The following is a 23,166-nucleotide window of genomic DNA, read 5'->3' as shown; positions in this document are numbered from 1 at the left end:
TGGTCTGGGAAGATCCCACATGCCGCGGAGCAACTAAGCCCGTGTGTCACAACTACTGAGCCTGCGCTCTAGAGCCCATGAGCCACAACTATGGAAGGCTGTGTGCCTAGAGCCCGTGCTCCGCAACAAGGGAAGCCACCGCAATGAGAAGTCCGCGCACCGCAACGAAGAGTAGCCCCCACTCAACGCAACTAGAGAAAGCCTGCACGCACCAACAAAGACCCAACACAGCCAAAAATAAAATAAATTAAAAAAACATAACAGGGCTTCCCTGGTGGCGCAGTGGTTGAGAGTCTGCCTGCCGATGCAGGGGACATGGGTTCATGCCCCGGTCCGGGAGGATCCCACATGCCGCGGAGCGGCTGGACCCGTGAGCCATGGCCGCTGGGCCTGCGTGTCCGGAGCCTGTGCTCCGCAACGGGAGAGGCCACAACAGTGAGAGGCCCGCGTACCGCAAAAAAATAAAATAAAATAAAATAACAGATGAAAATCTTAATCTGTATAAAACTAGTACCTAATTCTGGAGATAGGTTATTAACATTGAACACACAAATCAGTGGACAGAATGAGTTAATATAAACATTCTGACCACCAAACATAATTTACAGTTTTCATTTGAATATGTAAGAATACTCTACAGGTCCTGGAACAAATTAAGCAACATTAGACTCTTAAAACAGTTTTAAAACTGTCTAACATCTTAACCACCCCCATGTCCAACTCCTCCCTTTTGGGGCTGGACAAACTGATAACATTATGACTGACCCAAGGCACTAGCTCAAACAAGGACAACTATATCAACTTAGGTACACACCAAAGAAGTGTAAATAACCTTTTTTTTAAGGCTCTGGCTAAAAGGTGACCTTGACCTGGAAGACATTATGCTAAGTAAAATAAGCCAGATATAAAATAACAAAATTGTATGATTCTACTTATATGAGGTACCTACAGTAGTCAAACTCATACAGAAAGTAGAAAAGTGGTTATCAGGGGCTGGAGGAAGGGGAGGAATGAGGAGTTTAATGTGTACAGAGTTTCAGTTTGGGAAGGAAAAAGTTCTGGAGATGCACTGGTGATGATGATTGTACAATAATATGAATATACTTAATGCCACTAAACTGTACACTTAAAAATGATTAAAATGGTAAACTTTGTTATGCATTTTTTAACCACAGTTTTTTTTAAGTGTACTTGAGTGCTACTAGAACAGAAAGGCGAAACACCTCTAGTTATTAAATTAAGGTTTGGCATGGAGATTTGACTTCACAGTCTTCCACTGGACTTCCAGCCTCAGTGCTCCCACATATAAAGCTAATGTAAAAAGCACAGTGGCCTCACAACAAGAAAAAAGTTCAATACGAAAATCAACAAACTTTCTTTCTTAGATCAGAGAATTGAGGTCACAGGGCAAATTGCACACCAAAATCTGAGAGACAGGCAAATACAAAGAACCACAAGCTGAGGTCAGTTACCAAGGAGCAGAAGCTGCTGGAGCAACTGGAAGAAACACTTAAATGGTAATTTGGACAAACTGCTGGAAGCTACGAGTAGACTAGCTTGAGACCTAAGACCTCTCATGGAGGTTCAGGCTTCATAGGCCCCCACTTTCTTGGGTTTTACCTCAAGGAGCTCCCTGAGGTTTTCTTTTTTTTTTTGGCCATGGCACACAGCTTGCAGGATCTTAGTTCCCTGAGCAGGGACTGAACTTGGGCCACAGCAGTGATAGCACTGAGTCCTAACCACTGGACTGCCAGGGAATTCCCTGCAACCATTTTCAAATACACTCAGGAAAGTAAGCACTGATAGCAGTCCTCATTAACAAAGGCCTGCCCTCCAAGACAAACTACCTTATCAGAGCTTTATCTAAGCCTGGAAAGGGCAATTCATCAACTCCAGCCCCCTCTATCCTTCCTGTCTCAAGTAAGGGGAGAAAAAAAATTGTTAAGGCTAAGAAACACTTCTGAAGGTCACAGCCCAGGGACTCAGGCCCACTTACAAAACTGAGATTTAATCATAAAATGATATAGCTTTCCTCTCCCACACCTTACCACCACATCAACCAGGCTCCACTACGATGACAGTGGATTACAAATGAGAGAGCTGCAAGACACATTCTATTTAAGGAGTTCTTAGAGAAACCCAAGGATAATGGGGGAGGGGGAGAAAACTGAAGTCTCTGGGACCTAAAGCAGCAGAAAACATTAAACACATCTCTGAGCTAAAGTTAGATTAACATAACACCTCACACTAAAAACTTAACTGTCAATTCCTATTTTCTGATATTTCATGCCTAACTTTCAACAAAAAAATTACAAGCCATGCCAAAAGGTAAGGAAAAACAGACTGACGAGACAAAGCAACCATCAGAACCAAACTCAGATATGATGCAGATTTTGAAATATGAGGTAGTAAATTTAAAATAACTAGGATTAATATCTTATGGGCTCTAATGAGAAAAGTAGAAAATGTGCAAAAACAAGTAATGTAAGCAGAGAGATGGAAACTCAAAGAATTAAAAGAAAATGGTACATATAAAAAACACTGTAGTAGAAGTAAAGAATGCCTTTAATATACTTATCCACAGACTGGACACAGCCAAGGAAAGAATCAGTGAACATGAATATATATCAATAGAAACTTCCCAAATTGAAATGCATAGACAAAAAAGGATAAGAATAACAGAACAGACCACTCAAGGACTGTGGGACAACTGCAAAAGGTGTAATATAGGTGTAATGGAAATACCAGAAGGAGAAGGGAGAAAAGCATAAAAGAAACATCAGAAGTAATAATGGCTGAGAATTTTCTAAAATTAATGACAGATACTAAAAAACAGATCCAATAAAGTCAGAGAACACCAAATAGGATAAATACCAAAAGATCTATACCAGGCATATCACAGTCTAACTGCAAAATAACAAAGACAAAAAGGAAATCCTGAAAGAAAACAGAGACAAAAAACACTTTACCTGTAGAAGAACAAGGAAGGATAAGAATCACTTTGGACTTCTCACACACAAACAGGAAGAGAATAGAGTGAAATATTTCAAGTGCTGAAAGAAAAAAGCCACCAACCTAGAATTCTGTATCCAGCAAAGTTATCCTACAAAAGTGAAGGAGAAATAGTCTTCCTTAGACAAAAACTGAGGGAGATTGTCACCAGTACACCTGCCTTGAAAGAAGTGTTCAAAGTTCTTCCAAGGGAAAGAAAATAATATAGGTCAGAAACTCAGACATATATATAAAAGAATGTCAAAGAAAGACAAGAAAGTAAATCTTTTATTCTTCTTTCTCTTAATTCATCTAATAGACAACTATGTGTATGAAGTGCTAATAGCAACAATGTATTGGGTGATTATGGTACATAACACAGAGGAAATTAACAACATCATAAGGCACAGGAGGGAGGAATTGGGAATACTCTGTCATAATGTACCTGCTGTACCCATGAAGCAGTATAGTAATATTCTAAAGCAGACTTAGACTAGTTGTAAATGTATATTGCAAACTCCAGGCAACCAGTTTTTTTTTTAATGTTTAGAGAAGTATAATAGATATACTAAGGAAGAACAGAATGTAGAATCATATAAAATAGTCAATTAAAGCTAGAGAAGGCAGAAAAAAATAAAAAACAAACAAGTACAACAAATAGAAAATTACAAACATAAGAAATAACAATCCAATCCTATCAAAAATCACTTTAGATGTGCATGATTGAAATAAACCAATTAAATGACAGAAACTGTCACTGTGGATTAAAAAAAAAGACCCAAATATTTGTTGTCCACAAAAAACCCAGTTTAAACATAAAGAAAAGGAATGGAGGAAGATATACCATACTGACACTAATCAAACAAAAGCTAGAGTAGCTATACTAATTTCCGACCAAGCTGACTTAAGGACAAGGAAATTACCAGGATAAAGAGTGGTATTACATAATAATAAAGGGGTCAGTTCTCCAGAAAAACTTAACAGTTATCTTTAATGTGTATGCACTTAACAACAAAGCATCAAAATACGTGAGGCAAGAACTGAACTGCAAGAAGAAACAAGACAAGTCCACTATTACACTTGGAGACTTCAACACCCCTCCATCAGTAATTGACAGGCCCAGAAGACAGAATATCAGTAAGGATATAGCTGAACTGAACAGCACCAACAATCAGATGGATCTAATTGACATTATATTGGGTTGGCCAAAAGGTTCATTTGGTTTTTTCCATAAGATGGCTCTAGTAGTGCTTAGTTGTCTTTAACTTCATTCGAAACAATTTTGTTAGATTGTATTGTGACAGCTGTCATACCAGCATGCCTTTAAAAAAAAATTTATCAAAGTTGGTGAATTTTTGTGTAGCCATTTTAATACGGAAGATGGAAGAAAAAAAGCCACATTTTTGGCATGTTATGCTTTATTACTTCAAGAAACGTTAAGAATGTAACCAAAACGCAAAAAAAGATTTGTGCAGTGTATGGAGAAGGTGCTGTGACTGATCCGACGTGTCAAAAGTGGTTTGCGAAGTTTCATGCTGGAGATTTCTCTCTGGATGCTCCACGTTCGGGTAGACCAGCTGAAGTTGATAGGGGTCGAATTGAGACATTAATTGAGAACCATCAACGTTATACCACGCGGGAGATAGCCGACATACTCAAAATATCCAAATCAAGCAATGAAAATCATTGGCACCACCCTAGTTATGTTCATCTCTTTGATGTTTACGTTCCACATAAGAAGCAAAAAAAACCTTCTTGACCATATTTCTGACGTGATTCTCTACTTAAACATAAGGAAAATGTTCCATTTATAAAATAAATTGTGACAGGTGATGAAAAGTGGATACTGTACAATAATGTGGAACAGAAGACATTGTGGGGCAAGCGAAATGAACCACCAACAACCACACCAAACACCATTCTTCATCCAAAGAAGGTGATGTTGTGTATATGGTGGGATTGGAAGAGAGTCCTCTATTATGAGCTCCTTCCGGAAAACCAAACGAAAATTCCAAAAAGTACTGCTCCCAATTAGACCAAATGAAAGCAGCACTCGACAAAAAGCATCCGGAATTAGTCAACAGAAAATGCATACTTTTCCATCAGGATAACCAAGACCGCGTGTTTCTTTGACGACCAGGGAAAAACTGTTACAGCTTGGCTGGGAGGTTCTGATTCATCCGCCATATTCACCAGACATTGCACCTTCGGATTTCCATTTATTTTGGTCTTTACAAAATTCTCTTAATGGAAAAAATTTCAATTCCCTGGAAGACTGTAAAAGGCACCTGGAACAGTTCTTCTTTGCTCAAAAAGATAAAACGTTTTGGGTGGATGGAATTATGAAGTTGCCTGAAAAATGGCAGAAGGTAGTGGAACAAAACGGGGAATACGCTGTTCAATAAAGTTCCTGGTGAAAATGAAAAATGTGTCTTTTATTTTTACTTAAAAACCGAAGGGACTTTTTGGCCAACCCAATAGAATCCTTCATCCAACAACAACAGAATACACATTCCTCTCAAACTCATACAGAACATTCCCCAAAATAGGACATATACTGGGCCTTAAAACACACCTTAAAATAAATTTTAAAGAACAGATCACACAAAGTATGCTCTCAGACCACAACTGAATTAAGCTAGAAACCAGTAATAGAAACATAGCTGGAAAACCCCATAATACTTGGAGTTTACACAACACACTTCTAAATAACACACGGGTCAAAAAAGTCTCAACAGAAATTTTAAACTATTTTGAACTAAATGAAAATGAAAATACAACCCATGAAAATATGTAAAATGCAGTGAAAGCAACAGTTACAAGGAGAATTTATAGCATTGGGTGCATATATTAGGAAAAAAGATCTAAAATCAATCATCTAAACTTCTACCTTAGGAAACTAGATATAACCTAAAGAAGCAGAATAAAAATACAGCAGACACCAATAAAGCTGAACACAAGAAAACAGGATAACAACACAACAGGGAAAAAAAATTAATGGAACCAAAGCTGGTCCTTTGAAAAGATCAATAAAATTGATTTGACAGAGAAAAGACAAATAATAATATCAGAAATCAAAGAGGAGTCAAAACTACTAATTTCATGGACATTAGAAAGATAGTAAAAGAATATTAAGAACAATTCTATGCCCACAATTTTGATAACTTAGTTGAAACGGACCAATTATTTGAAAGACACAACCTACCAAACCCACACGAGAAAAAAATGGATCATCTGAATAGACCTGTATCTACTAAAGAAATTTAATCAATAATTAATAACCTTCAAAAGAGAATGAACCAAATTCAGACAGTTTCACTGGTAAGTTCTACCAAACATTTAAGAAAGAAATGACGCCAGTTCTCTCTAAGCTCTTCCAGGAAATAGAAGCAGAGGGAACACTTCCTAACTCATTCTATGAGGCCAGTGTTATCTTAATACCAAAACCAAATAGAGACATAACAAGAAAGGAAAACTAAAGATCAATATATCTCATGAACATAGATATAAAAACACTCAACAAAATATTAGCAAATTAAATCCAACATTGTATAAAAAGAATTATACACCACAACTAACTATTCCAGGGACACAAGGCTAACTCAACATTCAAAAAATTAATAATGTGATCCATCACATCAACAGGCTAAAGAAAAATCATATGATCACATCAACAGATGCAGAAAAAGCATCTGAAAAAATCCAACATCCACTCATGATTAAGAAAACAAAAACCCTCTCAGCATGCTAGAAACAGAACTTCCTGAACTTGATTGAAAAACATATACAGAACTATTCTACAGCTAACAACATACATAGTGTGAAAACCTAGATGCTTCTCCCTAAAGATTAGGAAAGAGATAAGGATATTTGCTCTTATCACTTTGTACTCAACACTGTACTGCAGACTCTAGCCAGGAAAATTAGCTAAGAAAGAGAGAGATAAGAGGTACTCAGATTGGAAAGGAAAAAGGAAAACTGTATTTACAGGTGACATGATCTTATATATAGAAAACATTAAAAAGTCCACTAAAAAACTATTGGAACGGGGACTTCCTTGGGGTGCAGTGGTTAAGAATCCACCTGCCAATGCAGGGACACAGGTTTGAGCCCTGGTCGAGGACGACCCCACATGCTGCGGAGCAACTAAGCCCGCACGCCTAGAGCCCGTGCTCCGCAACAAGAGAAGCCACCGCAATGAGAAACCTGCGCACCGCAACAAAGAGTAGCCCCTGCTCGAGGCAACTAGAGAAAGCCCGTACACAGCAACGAAGACAAAACGCAGCCAAAAATAAATAAATTTAAATAAATAAATAAATAAAAATTGTTCACTTAAAATGATTAAAAAAAAACTATTGGAATGAATAAATGAGTTGAACAAGGTTGCAGGATACAAGACCAATATAAAACAATTGCCTTTCTGTCAACTTGCAACAAACAATCTGAAAATGAAATTAAGAAAACAATTCTGGGGGGCTTCCCTGGTGGCACAGTGGTTGAGAGTCCGCCTGCCGATGCAGGGGACGCAGGTTCGTGCCCCGGTCCAGGAAGATCCCACATGCTGCGGAGCGGCTGGGCCCGTGAGCGATGGCCGCTGGGCCTGCGCGTCCGGAGCCTGTGCTCCGCAACGGGAGAGGCCACAACAGTGAGAGGCCCACGTACCGCAAAAATAAAAAAGGAAAAAAAAAAAAAAAAAAAAAAAGAAAACAATTCTGGGGCTTCCCTGGTGGCACAGTGGTTGAGAGTCCGCCTGCCAATGCAGGGGACACGGGTTCGTGCCCCGATCCGGGAGGATCCCACATGCCGCGGAGTGGCTGGGTCCGTGAGCCATGGCCGCTGAGCCTGCGCGTCCGGAGCCTGTGCTCCGCAATGGGAGAGGCCAAAACAGTGAGAGGCCCGCGTATCGCAAAAAAAAAAAAAAGAAAGAAAGAAAGAAAGAAAACAATTCTGTTTATAACATCAACAAAAAATGAATAAATTTAACAAAAGAAGTGTAAAACATACTCTGCAAACTACAAAACATTTTTGGAAGAAATTAAAGAAGATCCACATAAATGGAAAAACATCCCATGTTCAAAGATTGAAATGCTTAATATTAAGATGGCAACACTACCCAAACTGACCTTTTAGATTCAATCCAATCACCAACAGAATCCCAGCTAACCTCCCATAGAAACTGATAGGCTAAGTCCAAATATCATACGGAATTGCAAGAGACCTAGAACAGACAATCTTGAAAAAAGAACAAAATAAGAGAACTCACTTCCTGTTTTGAAAACTTACTACAAAGCAAAGGTAATCAAGACAGTCTAGTACTGGCATGAGAACAGACATACAGACCAATGCAACAGAACTGAGGGTTCAGAAATAAAGCCACATGTCTATGGCCATCTAGCTGTCAACAAGGGTGCCAAGATCATTCAATGGGGAAAGAATAGCCTTTCTAACAAATGGTGCTGGGACAACTGGATAGGCATATAAAAAAAAATGAAGCTGAACCCTTACCTCATACCATTATCATTCATTATTATATATTAATGTATTATATATAATTAGTGAATATATGTTATATTAACATATTCATAGAATTACAGCATTATTCATAAGCCAAAAGGTGGAAAGAACCCAAATGCCCACTAACGATGAGGGGATAAATAAAATGTGATATATGTATACAATAGAATATTATTCAGTCTTGGGATTCCTGGTGGCACAGTGGTTAAGAATCCGCCTGCCAATGCAGGGGACACGGGTTCGAGCCCTGGTCCGGGAAGATCCCACATGCCAGAGCAACTAAGCCCGTGCACCACAACTACTGAGCCCATGTGCCACAACTACTGAAGCCCACACGCCTAGAGCCCGTGCTCCACAACAAGAGGAACCACTGCAATGAGAAGCCCACGCACCACAACAAAGAGTAGTCCCCACTCGCCACAACTAGAGAAAGCCCACACACAGCAATGAAGAGCCAACGCTGCCAAAAATAAATAAATAAAATAAATTTATCTTAAAAATAAATAACCGATTAATTCGAACATGACATGAAGGAATTTTATTCTAGAAAAACTTTTAATTCACTTCTCAAGTTTACAAAAGACTGATTTCTTTCCTTCTATATTTCAAGCAAAACCAACCTATTTTCATAATACAAGTAGCAGCTTAAGGAAAAAAAAAACCTGTGTAGGAAGCTATTTACTTTGCAAGAAAATGAGACCTAAAAATCAGAATTTCCCCTGTAATTTGGAAATGTTTGGTAACAATCTCAGAATATTCTTGGTTTTAAGAACTTAGCTACTGAAGTTTTTGTTTTTATCCAACAGAAAAGAGCTCACATTCAGCTTTGTTATGATTCCTTTACTAACTAATCAAAATTAAAACACATATCTATTTCTAAATCATGAAGTAAAATATTTACATTTGGCTCCTTTAGTGAACTGCTTTACATAAATTGACTCAAGTCAATACCAGAGACATACGAAATCAGTACAGTAGGTCCTCCCGATGTGAAACCCACAGATACAGTGGGCTGACTGTACTACGCCATTTTATATAAGGAACCTGGACATCCAGGGATTTTGGCATCCATTGGAGGTCTTGGAATCAATAGCCCCCCCAATCCCGCCCCCACTCTGGGATACCTAGGGACGACTGTATAAAGCCACTGTTATCTCCCACCTTCTTCAACTACCATCCCATCTTTGCAGGCATATAGGTTAATGAAATATTCCAAAACTATCCCACTGTTTTTTCTCCTTTACTTTCATCTCCTAGGAAAAGCATGACCCACCACTAAGTCAGTATAATTAGAAGCCTGTTATTCCTCCAAATCAAACACTGTTTAATGTGATTTTCAATTGACAGAATAAGATTATTTACATCAGGAATCCTATATGGAAACTTTATGAATGAAAATTAATAAAGACATTTAGATTAGAAACCACTAACTAGGTGTGTAGCCTGAGGTCCTCCTTACCATTCTGTGGCTTCAGTATCTTACCCACAAAGGAGGAAATTCTATTAGTTCAGAGATTACAAATATACAACACATGTGGGCTGCTACTCGCCCTCTGAACAGCCACTACTAATTGATAAGAGATCAAATAAGAAATGGCACCTAAGGTGAAACTTGCTAGACAAGTGATCTAAGCTTCCTTCCCCTTCTAACATTCTGTCTGTGACCTACTTGGAATCAAATACATTTGCAGTGAACAGCTCAGACACAGATAGAAACAATATACACAAGCTAACTTAAGGAGTCAGAGCCTCAAAATACAGAAATTCTTTATCATCTTTAAATGTACAGACTTTCTTTTTTTAAAGAATAAGTCACAAAAAAAAAGAATAAGTCACTATACATTTCTCTATTTCAGATGTAAATTGCTGGAAAATAATCAAGTCTAAGTGGAAAAACCTTAAAATACTATATCTTTCTCAATTTCCAACTTGTGTCAAATAGTGTTCTTTATCATGAACTACATTCTTGATACTCAGGCATGCTTGAACATGCCTGAAGAGATCCCTATGGAAAGAATATTGAAAAGCTTCCTGAAAATCAACTAGGAATGTTTGCCTTATTACTTATCTCAAGTAGGATGCATATCCAGTTACAGATTTACACAGAACACGTAAAGGTGAACACCCTGACAGATGTTTAGACAATTACATAATTCTGTCAAAGTGTTATTTCTAGCACCTTCATGTGGCCTTCTGAATGTCTAAAGCCTACTCCTATAAAGCCCTTCCCCTTAAGTGCTCCACTACAAATTTCCAATTCCTCCTTCTTGGTTCCTATCAAACTCTCATTCCCTCAGCCCAACTTTCAACTGTTAGAAAACTACTCTGACTCAAGCGGGAAAAAAAAATTTTTTTTCTTGCTTTTGTTCAGGGGAGAAAGTCAAAGTCAGGGAGGGGAGGGAAATAATTGTCTGGTACCATCAAAAAGTGAAAATGTGTAGAGAAAGGGTGATTCATCAGTCAAAATAGAAAATAAGTTCTTACTATGGGCCAATTATCGTGCCAGGCATGGGAGATATGGTAACCAAGATAAAGCCCACTCCTGACAGTAAACTAGCCAGGAAAAATAAGTAACTAAAGTAGTATCAATGAAACATAGGACCTGTGCCATATGGTCATAACACAGCCTTAGAAACCAAGGAAGGCTTCCTATGAAAAAAGATTAGCCAACAGTACAGCAACATTTGAGAGATAACACGACATACTCGAGGAACTGCAAAAACTATAGTATACCTGACATACAGAGACAAGGGATGAGGCTCAGAGATCATGGAAGACCATGGAAGTCACTTTAAGGAACTGAACCTTATCTCAAAAAGTAAGTCTCTGAAGGAGACTTATTTGAGGAGCATAAGTATACCTTTACAGAAGTCTCTATCAGCCTACTTCACCCACTGTTGTAAAGGCGACTGAGAAGGGGAAGGAAATAACAAAAAGCGAGAGACTGAACGGTGCTTCAGAGACTTTAGAGTATACTCAGACATCTTAGGTTAGAGCTACAATGCTTGGAACACAGGTGCTCAACCATATGCCTCAATATGTACTACATGCAAAAAGGAATTATGGAGATGAAGAAGAATCAAGAGCTCAAACAAACTTACATTACTGTCTTAACTGAGAAGTCTTATCAAGAACTGTATTTTCGTAAAATTAAAGATACAGCTCTTACTGTTTTTTGTCTACTAGTTTTAAACAATATTGGTTGGTAATTTTTGTTTTTAACTCAGTTCAATTTAAAAGACACTATTCACCTTGTTATACATATATCTAAGCATGAAGTCCAGTAGAAATGATTTCCCTTTACGAAAAGCTCCTGCCACGGATACCACTACTATGTTAAGATCTCGTATGTGCTCCTGTAGCAATATCTGCTCCAAAGCTTCTTCATCAAGCTCAAAGTTATGGTCATCTTCATGTGCAAGAACAATCTGTACTGGACATGGTTTCTTCATAACCTCATCAGAGTTTACTAGGTCATCATCTTCATAATTCTCACCTAGAGTTAAAAAAGAGAGAAACAGGTTACCTTAATTCCTGCATTCTAAACTTTTCCTAAAGGATCACAATGAAAGCAAAATTTCAAATAACTTCTCCTCCATTATAGGTCATTTGGAAATAGTTACAAAAAGTGATGCTCAAACACACACTGGATTTCTCACTCCCTCTATAATAGGACCAAGAATACCAGTCAGTTTCTTACTATATAGAGAGATAAGCAGGAATACTAAGTAAGGCCTCTATCTCAATCAGGTCTTAACAGCTACACGTGCGCAACAGCTGTTCTGAACACTGTGTGATTCTATAAACAACTTTTGCTACTGTATGCACATGCAAACCAGATGTAGTGAGTGGAAAATCAATTTCACCTAATAATTCAGATTCCAATTTCCCTATAGGCATCACCTGGAAATTACTCCAAGTTACAAAGATTAAAATATACATATAAATTGTAAACATTATTTTTCATTCTGAAACTTCAAGGGTTAAGGTCCTAAGAAATTTCCAAAAATGACACATGATAAAGCTAATGGTTCCCTAATTTAATAAGAGTTACCTAAAAGGATAGCATTCCTTATTAAAACAAAGCACAGGATTAATGTTTTAGTGGAAGACATAAGAACAGTCAACGAGGTGCAGAGATTCATCTGTCTCTAGGGCCCTTTTTCACCAAACACCACAGACACCCCTTCAAAATTATATAGCTCCTAAAAAACAGCTATATAAACTCGTTTGTTCACCCAGCACACCAAAAGAAGTTAACCTTTGCAGAAGAACTTTACTGAATAGTGATGAAGAAATAACTATAGAATATGTAACAGGTGAGAGAGTTTTTTAAAGTTTAGGTTTGTGTTTTGTTTTCTGGTTTTTGTTTGCTTGTTTGTGGTACACGGGCCTCTCACTGTTGTGGCCTCTCCTGTTGCGGAGCACAGGCTCCGGACGCGCAGGCTCAGCGGCCATGGCTCACGGGGCCAGCCACTCCGCGGCATGTGGGATCCTCCCGGACCGGGGCACGAACCCGTGTCCCCTGCATCGGCAGGCGGACTCTCAACCACTGCGCCACCAGGGAAGCCCTGTTTGTTTGTTTTTAAACCCACTTAATAGCTAGTTTCAGAGACTATGTACCTTGTCTGCCTTTCTTCCCTATCAATTGCTTGATCCCACTAGCAACACTCCTGGGGATCTTATCCTCTCCCACATCAACATTTTTAAGACTCTCCCCTTGAGATTGTCTACTAAGTGCCAGTTTCCAATCTAAGGAGACATATGGTATCTACCGTGTTCAATGCAATGACAGCCCCTCCTCACCGAGGAGACAGCCAGTCCACTGAGGAGTGGCACATTATTAGTGCACCAATACCTTATCCACACAAACACTATTCTCAGCACGAAGATTATATACTTACATTAATGAATTTTTAATTTCTTTACAGAAAGAAACATCTAGCTTATTTGATTTGCAAAGACTATTAGAGTCTTTACCTTCACATCACAAGGCACATTTAACTGTACAAAGCAAAATCAACACTATTTCAAAAGCTGTTGCAAACAGTAACAATATAATGTAATATAAAGAGCAGTCAGTTTCAAAGGAGAATTTTTTAAAGTAAAAGCAAACACTATTTAATTAAAAAGGATATTATCACTGCTTGTTTCAATGCTATACAGATATAGCCAGGTATGCTATTTGAATGCACAAAAAGTAAACCTTCCAGGAAAAGTACAACATAGTTAAATTCCAATTTAATATATTACCAAACAGTATGCAAATTGTGTGATTAAAACCTTCCAAACCTATTAGTGGTTAAGAATGAACCAGGAGGGGCTTCCCTGGTGGTGCAGTGGTTGAGAATCCGCCTGCCAGTGCAGGGGACATGGGTTCGATTCCCAGTCCGGGAAGATCCCGCATGCCGCAGAGCAGCTAAGCCTGTGTGCCACAACTACTAAGCCTGTGCTCTAGAGCCCACAAGCCACAACTACTGAGCCCACGTGCCACAACTACTGAAGCCCGCGGGCCTAGAGCCCGTGCTCCGCAACAAGAGAAGCCACCGCAATGAGAAGCCCGCGCGCTGCAACGAAGAGTAGCCCTCGCTCGCCGCAACCAGAGAAAAGCCCGCATGTAGCAATGAAGACCCAACGCTGCCAGAAGCAATAAATAAATAAAATAATAAAATAAATAAGTTTTTTAAAAAAAGAATGAACCAAGAAGCAAAACGGCCTAGATGCGTGTCATTTAACTTCTCTATGCCTGCTTCCTCATCTGTAACATGGGGATAATAATAGCACCTACCACATTAAGTTGTCATCAGGATTAAATGATTTGAAATATGCTTGATACATCGTAAGCATTACAGGTGCTTGTCATTAAGGTGACAGTAATTCTAAAATAATCAATCCTACAGAAAAGCTTTTATTTACACCTTAAAATGCTAAAACTCTACAGTGACCTTCAATTGACCTGTGTAGCTGTGTAACAACATCACCATCTACCCATTTGCAGGCACAAACCTGAGGGCTGTCCATGATACATCCCTCCTTTTCCTTACCCCTAAATCTAACCAATAACGAAGGTCTTAAATTTGTCTTCATTCAAAATCTTCTGATACCATCCCTATTCTCATCATCACCACCATCTTATCTCACTTAAGGTGGTATCGAACTGGTCTCCCTTCTTGCCCCCTCCTCCAAACCAATCCTCACAGAGTAGAAACTGAATAATACGGTTAAATGTAAATGTGATTAAGTTACTCTCCTTAAAAATCACTGCTACAGAGCATTAACAACTAAAATCCTACATGTGCCTCATAAAATCCTGTACTCACTGCCAAATCTCTCCTGCCCCATTTGGTGCTATTTTCCCCTGTGTAAACTACCAATAGACAAGCTAACCTTTTTTCAGATCCTTATACTATTAAGCTCTTTCTAGACCCTTATTTCACCCATGATATTTCTCTGCCTGGAATACTCTTTCCCATGTTGTTCCCCTAATTAATTCCTTAAATCTCAGTTTAAACGTCATGTTCTCAGGAATATCTTCCTCCAAGGTTCCTAACCAAATTCAGTCCTCCTACACTCCCCCAATTTTAATCCACCCATCATTTGAATATTTATGTAAGTACTTATTTATTACATGTCTCCCCTCCTAGACTGCCAATCCTCTGCTTAAAACCCTCAATTAGTTCCCCACCATAACCAGAAAATAGAGGGGAAAAAAAAAATCTTCTACATCCCTTACCATAGTCTCCCCAGTTCTGTGTGATCTGGCCCCTGCAATCTGCCCTTCTTGCTGTTCCTTGAACAGGCCAAACCTGTTTCCCACCCCAGAATCTTTGTCCTGTGTTCTCCCCTGTCTGGAACGCTCTGTCCCTAGAAATTTACGTGGCTTGCTTCTCCATCATCTAGGTCTCAGTGCGAATGTTAATCTCCTCCATGTGGCTTTCCTCAACCACTCAGTCTAAATTACAGACCCCTCTCCATCACTTTAACAAAACAGGGTTTTTTCCCACAGCCCTTTCCAGTATTTAAAATAACTTTTTTCATTTGTTTACATGTGTGCCTTATATCTCCCCCTCCATAGAAAATATGTGCCACAAAAATAAGGATCCCAGTCACCCTACTGACCACTCTCTTAGTACTTAGAACACGCTTGGCACCTAGCAGGTGCTTAATAAATATTTCTTGAATGAATGAAATTTACATATTTTACTCAGGAGTTTTACACATGTCCCTACCTGTTTTATAAGCAAATTTGACATTCACATAATTAGTTTGGGGAAATACTTCTAGCAACTCAAGAGTAGTATATTTATCACAAAATTACAATTAAAAGTATGAAGTTCTACCAAGTAACACATTTTAATTAAAAAGAACTCAAAATTAATAAGTGCTAAAGTATCATAATGACCAAATTTGGAGATTGCTGATTTTGTTAAAACCAACAAGTAGTCTTATTCTTAATGTAAAGAAAGCATTAGTTGGTTTCTTAAAAATAAAAATAAACCATTTGGCAGGAAATCTTTGCTACCTTAAAATTTCACCTAAATTAATTGACTACAGTGGCCAGTTTTCTTTTATTAGCACGAATCAAGATAGATACTGCAGATATACAGGCAGCATATTTGTCACTATTTCTAGTCAACAGACCTCTAAAGGGAAGTGTAGCGAATATGTTTCACAGGTATCATGGAGTACAATGACATGATTCAGCTAAATTTACTCCCCCATCATAATTTCCCTACTAAATTTGGACGAACTACAGATAAAGTACTTCATTCATCAAACACTGATATAGGCCACCATATAAAAGAGAATTATATGCAAATTTCTTTAGAATACCTATAAATATTAATACTCTGTGATCACCTACAATTGGAAGTCTTTTTAAATTTAGCACTAAGATCTTAAACTGAAATTAAATTCTATGTAGAGAACAGTGATTTTATTTCCACTCTTTAATGCCAAGAGATTGCTGGAAAAAGAGATTTCAGCCCTCCAACAGATTTTCCTAATTCACTGTTCCAAGTCAGTTCTCCCCGACGTGGATCTTTCAGGGTCAAAGCTGAAAGACACATACAGACAATCAACTCAAATATTTCTCCATACCTTAACACTAAGTATACTTAACCTATTTACCACAAGGCCTACAAAAAGACACCGTCTTGGTAAAAAAGTGGGGAAAGAGAGATGACTAGGTGGAACACAAGAGGATTTTTAGGGCCATGAAACTATTCTCTATGATGCTAATGGTAGAGCTGTATCATCATACATTTGTCAAAACCCATAGAATATACAACCCCCAAAGTGAACCCTAATGTAAACTACAGACTTTGGGTGATAATCAGGTGTCAATGAAAGTTCACTGATTGTGACAAGTGTACCACTCTGGTGTGGGATGCTGACAGGGTGAGAGGCTGCAGGTGTGTGAGGACCGGGGGTGGGGGGGGGGGGGGGCAGGGGTTGGGGGGTGCGCATGCATGTGGTCAGACTCTACTTTGTGCTCAATTTTGCTGTGAACTTAAAACGGCTCTAAAAAATAAGTCTATTAAAAAAAAGAAAAAGACACCTGTCTTTTTTTATTGCTATTTAATCATACTTTATCTTAATTCATACATTCAGCACACATTCCAAAAGGAAAATTTACACTTCAGGACCAATCTAGGTATATTTGCAAACTTCAATCTTAATCATAAACTATGACAATAAAAAGGTGCTACAAATCTGCATTACAATGTTACTAACATTAGATTACATCAACCCAAAACTAAACTTGTAGAAAGAGAAACAAAAGTATTTCACTTTTATTATTCACATTCCAAATAAAAACTTGTAACAAATTTTTATGGATAGTAGCCTGGACTCAGTGCACTCAGTCTATCTATAAAAATTAGCTATTCAGTGCTTCCCTGGTGGCGCAGTGGCTGAGAGTCTGCCTGCCGATGCAGGGGACACGGGTTCGTGCCCCGGTCCAGGAAGATCCCACATGCCGCGGAGCGGCTGGGCCCATGGGCCGTGGCCACTGAGCCTGCGCGTCCGGAGCCTGTGCTCTGCAACGGGAGAGGCCACGGCAGTGAGAGGCCTGCGTACCGCAAAAAAACAAAACAAAACAAAACAAAAAAAATTAGCTATTCAACAAAAGCAAAGTGATATTTTGATGTCTGGTACTTGGACCTCAACATTTATACTCCATAACAAAATGAAAATAGTATCTAAGTATTCAAAAGTTTAATCCAGCACATATTTTAAAAAGCCTTAAAAAGGTTATACCATGGTAAACCTATTTGTAGATATTTATTATAAGAAACAAAGATGCTAACACAGATATATAAGTTGGTTTATCAGTGTTATTTATGGTAGTGAAAATTAATGTTAAATGTCTTTTTTAATATTTATTTATTTGGCTGTGCCGGGTCTCAGTTGTGGCATGTGGGATCTTCACTGCAGCATACGGGATCTTTTTTTTTTTTTTTTTAGTGGTAGCATGTGGGATCTAGTTCCCTGACCAGGGATAGAACCCAGGGCCCCTGCATTGGGAGTGCGGAGTCTTAACCACTGGACCACCAGGGAAGTCCCTAATGTTAAACTTCTTAAAACTGGAAATTGGCCTAATATATTTTTTTAAATAAATTTATTTATTTTTGGCTGCATTGGGTCTTCACTGATGAGCACGGGCTTTCTCTAGTTGCAGTGAGCAGGGGCTACTCTTCATTGCGGTGTGTGGGATTCTCATTGCGTTAGCTTCTCTTGTTGCAGAGCATGGGCTCTAGGTGTGCGGGATTCAGCAGCTGTGGCCCACGGGCTCAGTAGTTGTGGCCCACGGGCTCTAGAGCGCAAGCTCAGTAGTTGTGGCACACGGGCTTAGTTGCTCCGCGGCATGAGGGATCTTGCCGGAGCACGGCTCAAACCCATGTCCCCTGCATTGGCAGGCGGATTCTTAACCACTGCACCACCAGGGAAGTCCCGGCCTAATATCTTAACTACATGTTGACATATTATGCAGCTTTAAACCACATACACACATTTAAAAAATCAAAGACAGTCTTCAACTCAGTATAAAATAAGTGGGGAAACGGCAAATCACAAAGTAGTACAAATCTTCCCCAATTCTGTTTTGCCTTGTTTTTAAAAACACAGGTACACTTGGGAGTTGGGGGGGAGAGAGAAACAACATTTGAGGCTTGTTCTTCCAGTCATTAGAGTAACTGCTACCAGACTGGTCCTCTGCCACAAACTATAAATCTAAACAAAATATACGAGGCACCTTTTTACAAGCACTGGACAACAGGCAGAAGAGAGTAATCCTTGAGAAAAGGTCACACACACACACGCCTCCCATCCACTGCCACACTCTGCTAAGAACAATTTCCTAAACAGCGTGGGGAACCAAAGCACAAGCAAAGATCTGAGTTCAGGACTACTAAAAGCAGTTGGAAGCTGTGCAGCAGGACAGAGAAAAAGGAACTATGCAGAGGTAGAGCCCAGAAGTCCTTGGCCAAGGGCGATAAGCTTCACAGGTGCAGAGGAACACACTATGCAAGGCTTACCAAAAAGCAGCAACTACAGGGTTGTAAGAGGAACAGAGATACCAGAAGTCAAACAGTACTGGGACACTGTGGCATTTTGGCCCAGCCATGATGAACAGATGAACACTTCAGGCATCAAGCTGAAACACCAGAAAGGCCACATCTACAAATCAAAAACGATGTTCTAGAGTAAGGCCTACTGAAGATCCACCCAAACAAAGCCTAATACTAAGACTTGAAAAGAGGGGCGACAGTTTGGAGATTTAGTGCCCCCCAAGTTAGGAGGATTGCCTCTAAGCTTCCCACAGATCCACACTAAAAAGTATAAAGCCAAGCCTCCAAAAGCTCAAGAGCAATTAGTAACTGAACTGCAAGTAACAACAAAAACTAGATAACAGAATCCAGAATCTCCACACTGTGTAACATAAAGTATATGAACAGAAATTATTAGAAATGCAAAGAAAGAAGAAAATGTGGCCCACAGTAAAGAAAAAAAAGCAGTTGATAGGGCTTCCCTAGTGGCACAGTGGTTGAGAGTCTGCCTGCCGATGCAGGGGACACGGGTTCATGCCCAGGTCCTGGAAGATCCCACATGCCGCGGAGCAGCTGGGCCCGTGAGCCATGGCTGCTGAGCCTGTGCATCCAGAGCCTGTGCTCCGCAACGGGAGAGGCCACAACAGTGAGAGGCCCACATACCACAACAAAATAAAAAAGCAGTTGATAGAAAGCAATCCTGGGACTTCCCTGGTGGTGCGTCGTTAAGAATCCGCCTGCCAACGCAGGGTACAAGGGTTCAATCCCTGATCTGGGAAGATCCCACATTCTGCGGAGCAACTAAGCCCATGCACCACAACTACTGAGCCTGAGCTCTAGAGCCTGCAAGCCACAACTACTGAGCCTGCGTGCCACAACTACTGAAGCCCACGTGCCTAGAGCTTGTGTTCCACAACAAGAGAAGCCACTGCAATGAGAAGCTCGCGCACCAAAGAGTTGCCCCCACTCACCACAACTACAGAAAGTCTGCGCACAGCAACGAATACACACACAGCCATAAATAAATATATAGATAGATAGACAAATAAATAAATAAATGCAATCCTGCAATGGCCCAGATGTTCAACTTAGCAGATAAAAGCTTTTAAGAAGACATTATAAATATGTTCAAGGATTTAAAGGAAAATAAGTTCTTAATAAGTGAATACTTAGGAAGCCTCAGCCAATAAACTGACTACTAAAAAACGAATATTCTAGAACTGAAAAGTACAATAATTAAAATGAAATATTCACTGGATAGACTTAACAGCAGATTGTAAACAGCAGAACAAAGGGTCAGTGAACTTGAAATCAGACCAAAGTTCTCTAATTCAAAGAAGAAAAAGAAAAAAGAATGAAGAAAAACTAACAGAGTCTCAGGGACCTGTAGAGCTACATCCAATATGCAGTTAGAGTCCCAGAAGGAGAACAAAGAGAAAAAATACTGAAAAAATATTTGAAGATATAATAGTCAAAATGTTACTAAATTTGATGACAGAGACTTACAGATCCAAGAAGCTCAGCAAACCTCAAGCAGGGTAAACACAAAGAAAACCACATCAGTCAGACTGCTAAAAACCAAAGGTAAAGGGAAAATTTTTAAAGAAGTGGTGTGATGGGGACTTCCCTGGTGGCGCAGTGGTTAAGAATCCACCTGCCAATGCAGGAGACATGGGTTCGAGTCCTGGTCTGGGAAGATCCCACATGCCGCGAAGCAACTAAGTCCATGCACCACAACTACTGAGGCTGCGCTCTAGAGCCTGCGAGTCACAACTACTGAGCCCGCATGCTGCAACTACTGAAGCCCGCGCACCTAGAGCCCGTACTCCGCAACAAGAGAAGCCACCGCAATGAGAAGCCCGTGCACCACAGCAAAGAGTAGCCCCCACTCGCTGCAACTAGAGAAAGCTCAGGCACAGCAACGAAGACCCAATGCAGCCAAAAATAAATAAATAAATTTATATTTTTTAAAAAAAGTGGTGTGGTGGAGGGAATAATTCAAATGACTGCTTCTCATCAGAAGCAATGGAAGCCAGAAGACAATAAAATGATATCCTTAGAGTGCTTAAAGAAAAAAAAGAATGTCAACTCAGACTTGTATATTCAGTGAAAGTATTATTGAAAAATGAAAGCAAAATAAAGACAATGAGCAAAAGAGCTAAGCAAATTTGTCACCAGCAATTGTGTACTACATGAGATGCTAAATGATGTTCTTCATTCTTCAGGCTGAAAAGAAATGATACCAAATGGAAAGCCTCTTCATTCCCTCCTATAGTATGCAAAGTAGTAAATAAATGGGTACAAAAATAAAAGACTGGTTGTTTCCCCCAAGTAATTTCCTTAAAAGATAACTGATCATTTAGAAGAAAAATAATAGATTGTAAGGTGGGGTTTTTAAAAATTAAGACAAATGTTGTGGGACAAGTAATTAAATTCATTCTAAGGTTATTATGATTTTGAAGTGGAAAGTGGTAAAAACACTGATTCTAAATGGACTTTGATACATTAAAGATACATACTGTTAGCTCTAGAGCAATAACTAAAAAAATAAAGAGGTATAGCTAAATAAGCCAATGAGGAACCAAAATGAAATATTAAAAAATATCCAATTAACCCAAAGAAAAAACAAGACAAAAGGAACAAACGGAAAAAAAATAGGAAGATGGCAAACTTAAACCCAACTAAATCAATGATTACATTAAATGTAAATACACTAAACATTCAAAAAAGACAGAGATTGTCAGACTGGATAACAGAAGCAAAACTATATATTGGGGCTTCCCTGGTGGCGCAGTGGTTGAGAGTCCACCTGCCGATGCAGGGGACGTGGGTTCGTGCCCCGGTCCGGGAGGATCCCACATGCCGCGGAGTGGCTGGACCCGTGAGCCGTGGCCGCTGGGCCTGCGCTTCGCTGCGGGAGAGGCCACAGCGGTGAGAGGCCCGCGTACCGCAAAAAAAAACAAAAACAAAAACAAAAACAACCCTACATACTGTGTATAGTAGGGGTACTTTTTTTTTTTTTTTTTTTTTTTTTTTTTTTTTTGCGGTATGCGGGCCTCGCACAACGTTGTGGCCTCTCCCGTTGTGGAGCACAGGCTCCGGATGCGCAGGCTCAGCGGCCACGGCTCACGGGCCCAGCCACTCCGCGGCATGTGGGATCCTCCCGGACCGGGGCACAAACCCGCGTCCCCTGCATCGGCAGGCGGACTCTCAACCACTGCGCCTCCAGGGAAGTCTGAGCAGGGGCACTTTTAATATAAAGACAGAGACAGGTTGAAAGTAAAAGGTAGGAAAAAAGATACATATGGAAATAACCATAGGAAAAATGGTGCTGCTATATGAATGTCAAAGTAGACTTCAAGAGTAAAAGTACTTCTAGATATAAATTGGGTCAACATCAGAAAAACATAATAACCCTAAATAAGAGATTTAAAATACATGAAGCAAAAATTCAGACAATTAAAGAGAAAAATAGACAAATGCATAATCATACTTGGAGATATTAACAACCCTCTCTCAGTAACTGCTATAAGGAGACAAAAAATTACCACTAAGACTATAGAACAGATAGCCCTGTCCACATGATAGATAAGCCACATGTAACTTAGTTTTCCTTAGTCACTAAAAAGTAAAAAGAAGAAAACAATTTTAATATTAGTTTATTTATTAACCCAATATATCCAACATACTCTCATTTGGACTCAAAATCAGTATTTTAAAATTAAGATATTTACATTCTTCTTTCATACTGTCTTTGAAATGTACTGTGTATTTACACTTACAGCACCTTTCAATTCAGACACTAAATGCTTATCAAAAACACATGATCACTTAGATTTCATAAAATTTACAACTGAAGAGGTAGATTCACATACACAAGTTGTTCCAAACATACTTAAGTTTTCCAATAATTGAATCAAACACCTAAAAATCATTTTCCATTGATATGTGCATCCATACTGACAAAATTACTTCTGTTTTTTAAATATAAACTAAAAATAAATTTAAAATTAATTTAATTAATTTATTTTTGGCTGCATTGGGTCTTTGTTGCTGCGCACGGGCTTGTTGTGGCGAGCGGGGGCTACTCTTCATTGCGGTGCGCGGGCTT

At 39.3% G+C, this 23,166-nt stretch overlaps 1 protein-coding gene across 6 annotated transcripts in view; it reads right to left on the bottom strand.

Moving 5' to 3' along the window:
• ATL2 (atlastin GTPase 2) overlaps window positions 1-23,166 on the bottom strand; it is a 63,296-nt gene that overhangs the window by 21,199 nt on the left and 18,931 nt on the right. For 5 of the 6 annotated variants that reach the window (XM_067703224.1, XM_067703225.1, XM_067703227.1 and 2 more), the window contains one exon: window positions 11,757-12,001. The exons of the other annotated variant lie outside the window; for it this stretch is intronic. In XM_067703224.1, coding sequence (XP_067559325.1) covers window positions 11,757-12,001 — 245 coding nt within the window. The remainder of the gene's footprint in view (window positions 1-11,756; window positions 12,002-23,166) is intronic. 6 annotated transcript variants of the gene reach the window in all.

The sequence above is a fragment of the Pseudorca crassidens genome, chromosome 14, assembly GCF_039906515.1.
Source record: "Pseudorca crassidens isolate mPseCra1 chromosome 14, mPseCra1.hap1, whole genome shotgun sequence".
Classification (NCBI taxonomy): Eukaryota; Metazoa; Chordata; class Mammalia; order Artiodactyla; family Delphinidae; genus Pseudorca; species Pseudorca crassidens.
This window is presented reverse-complemented; position numbering and strand designations above follow the sequence as displayed.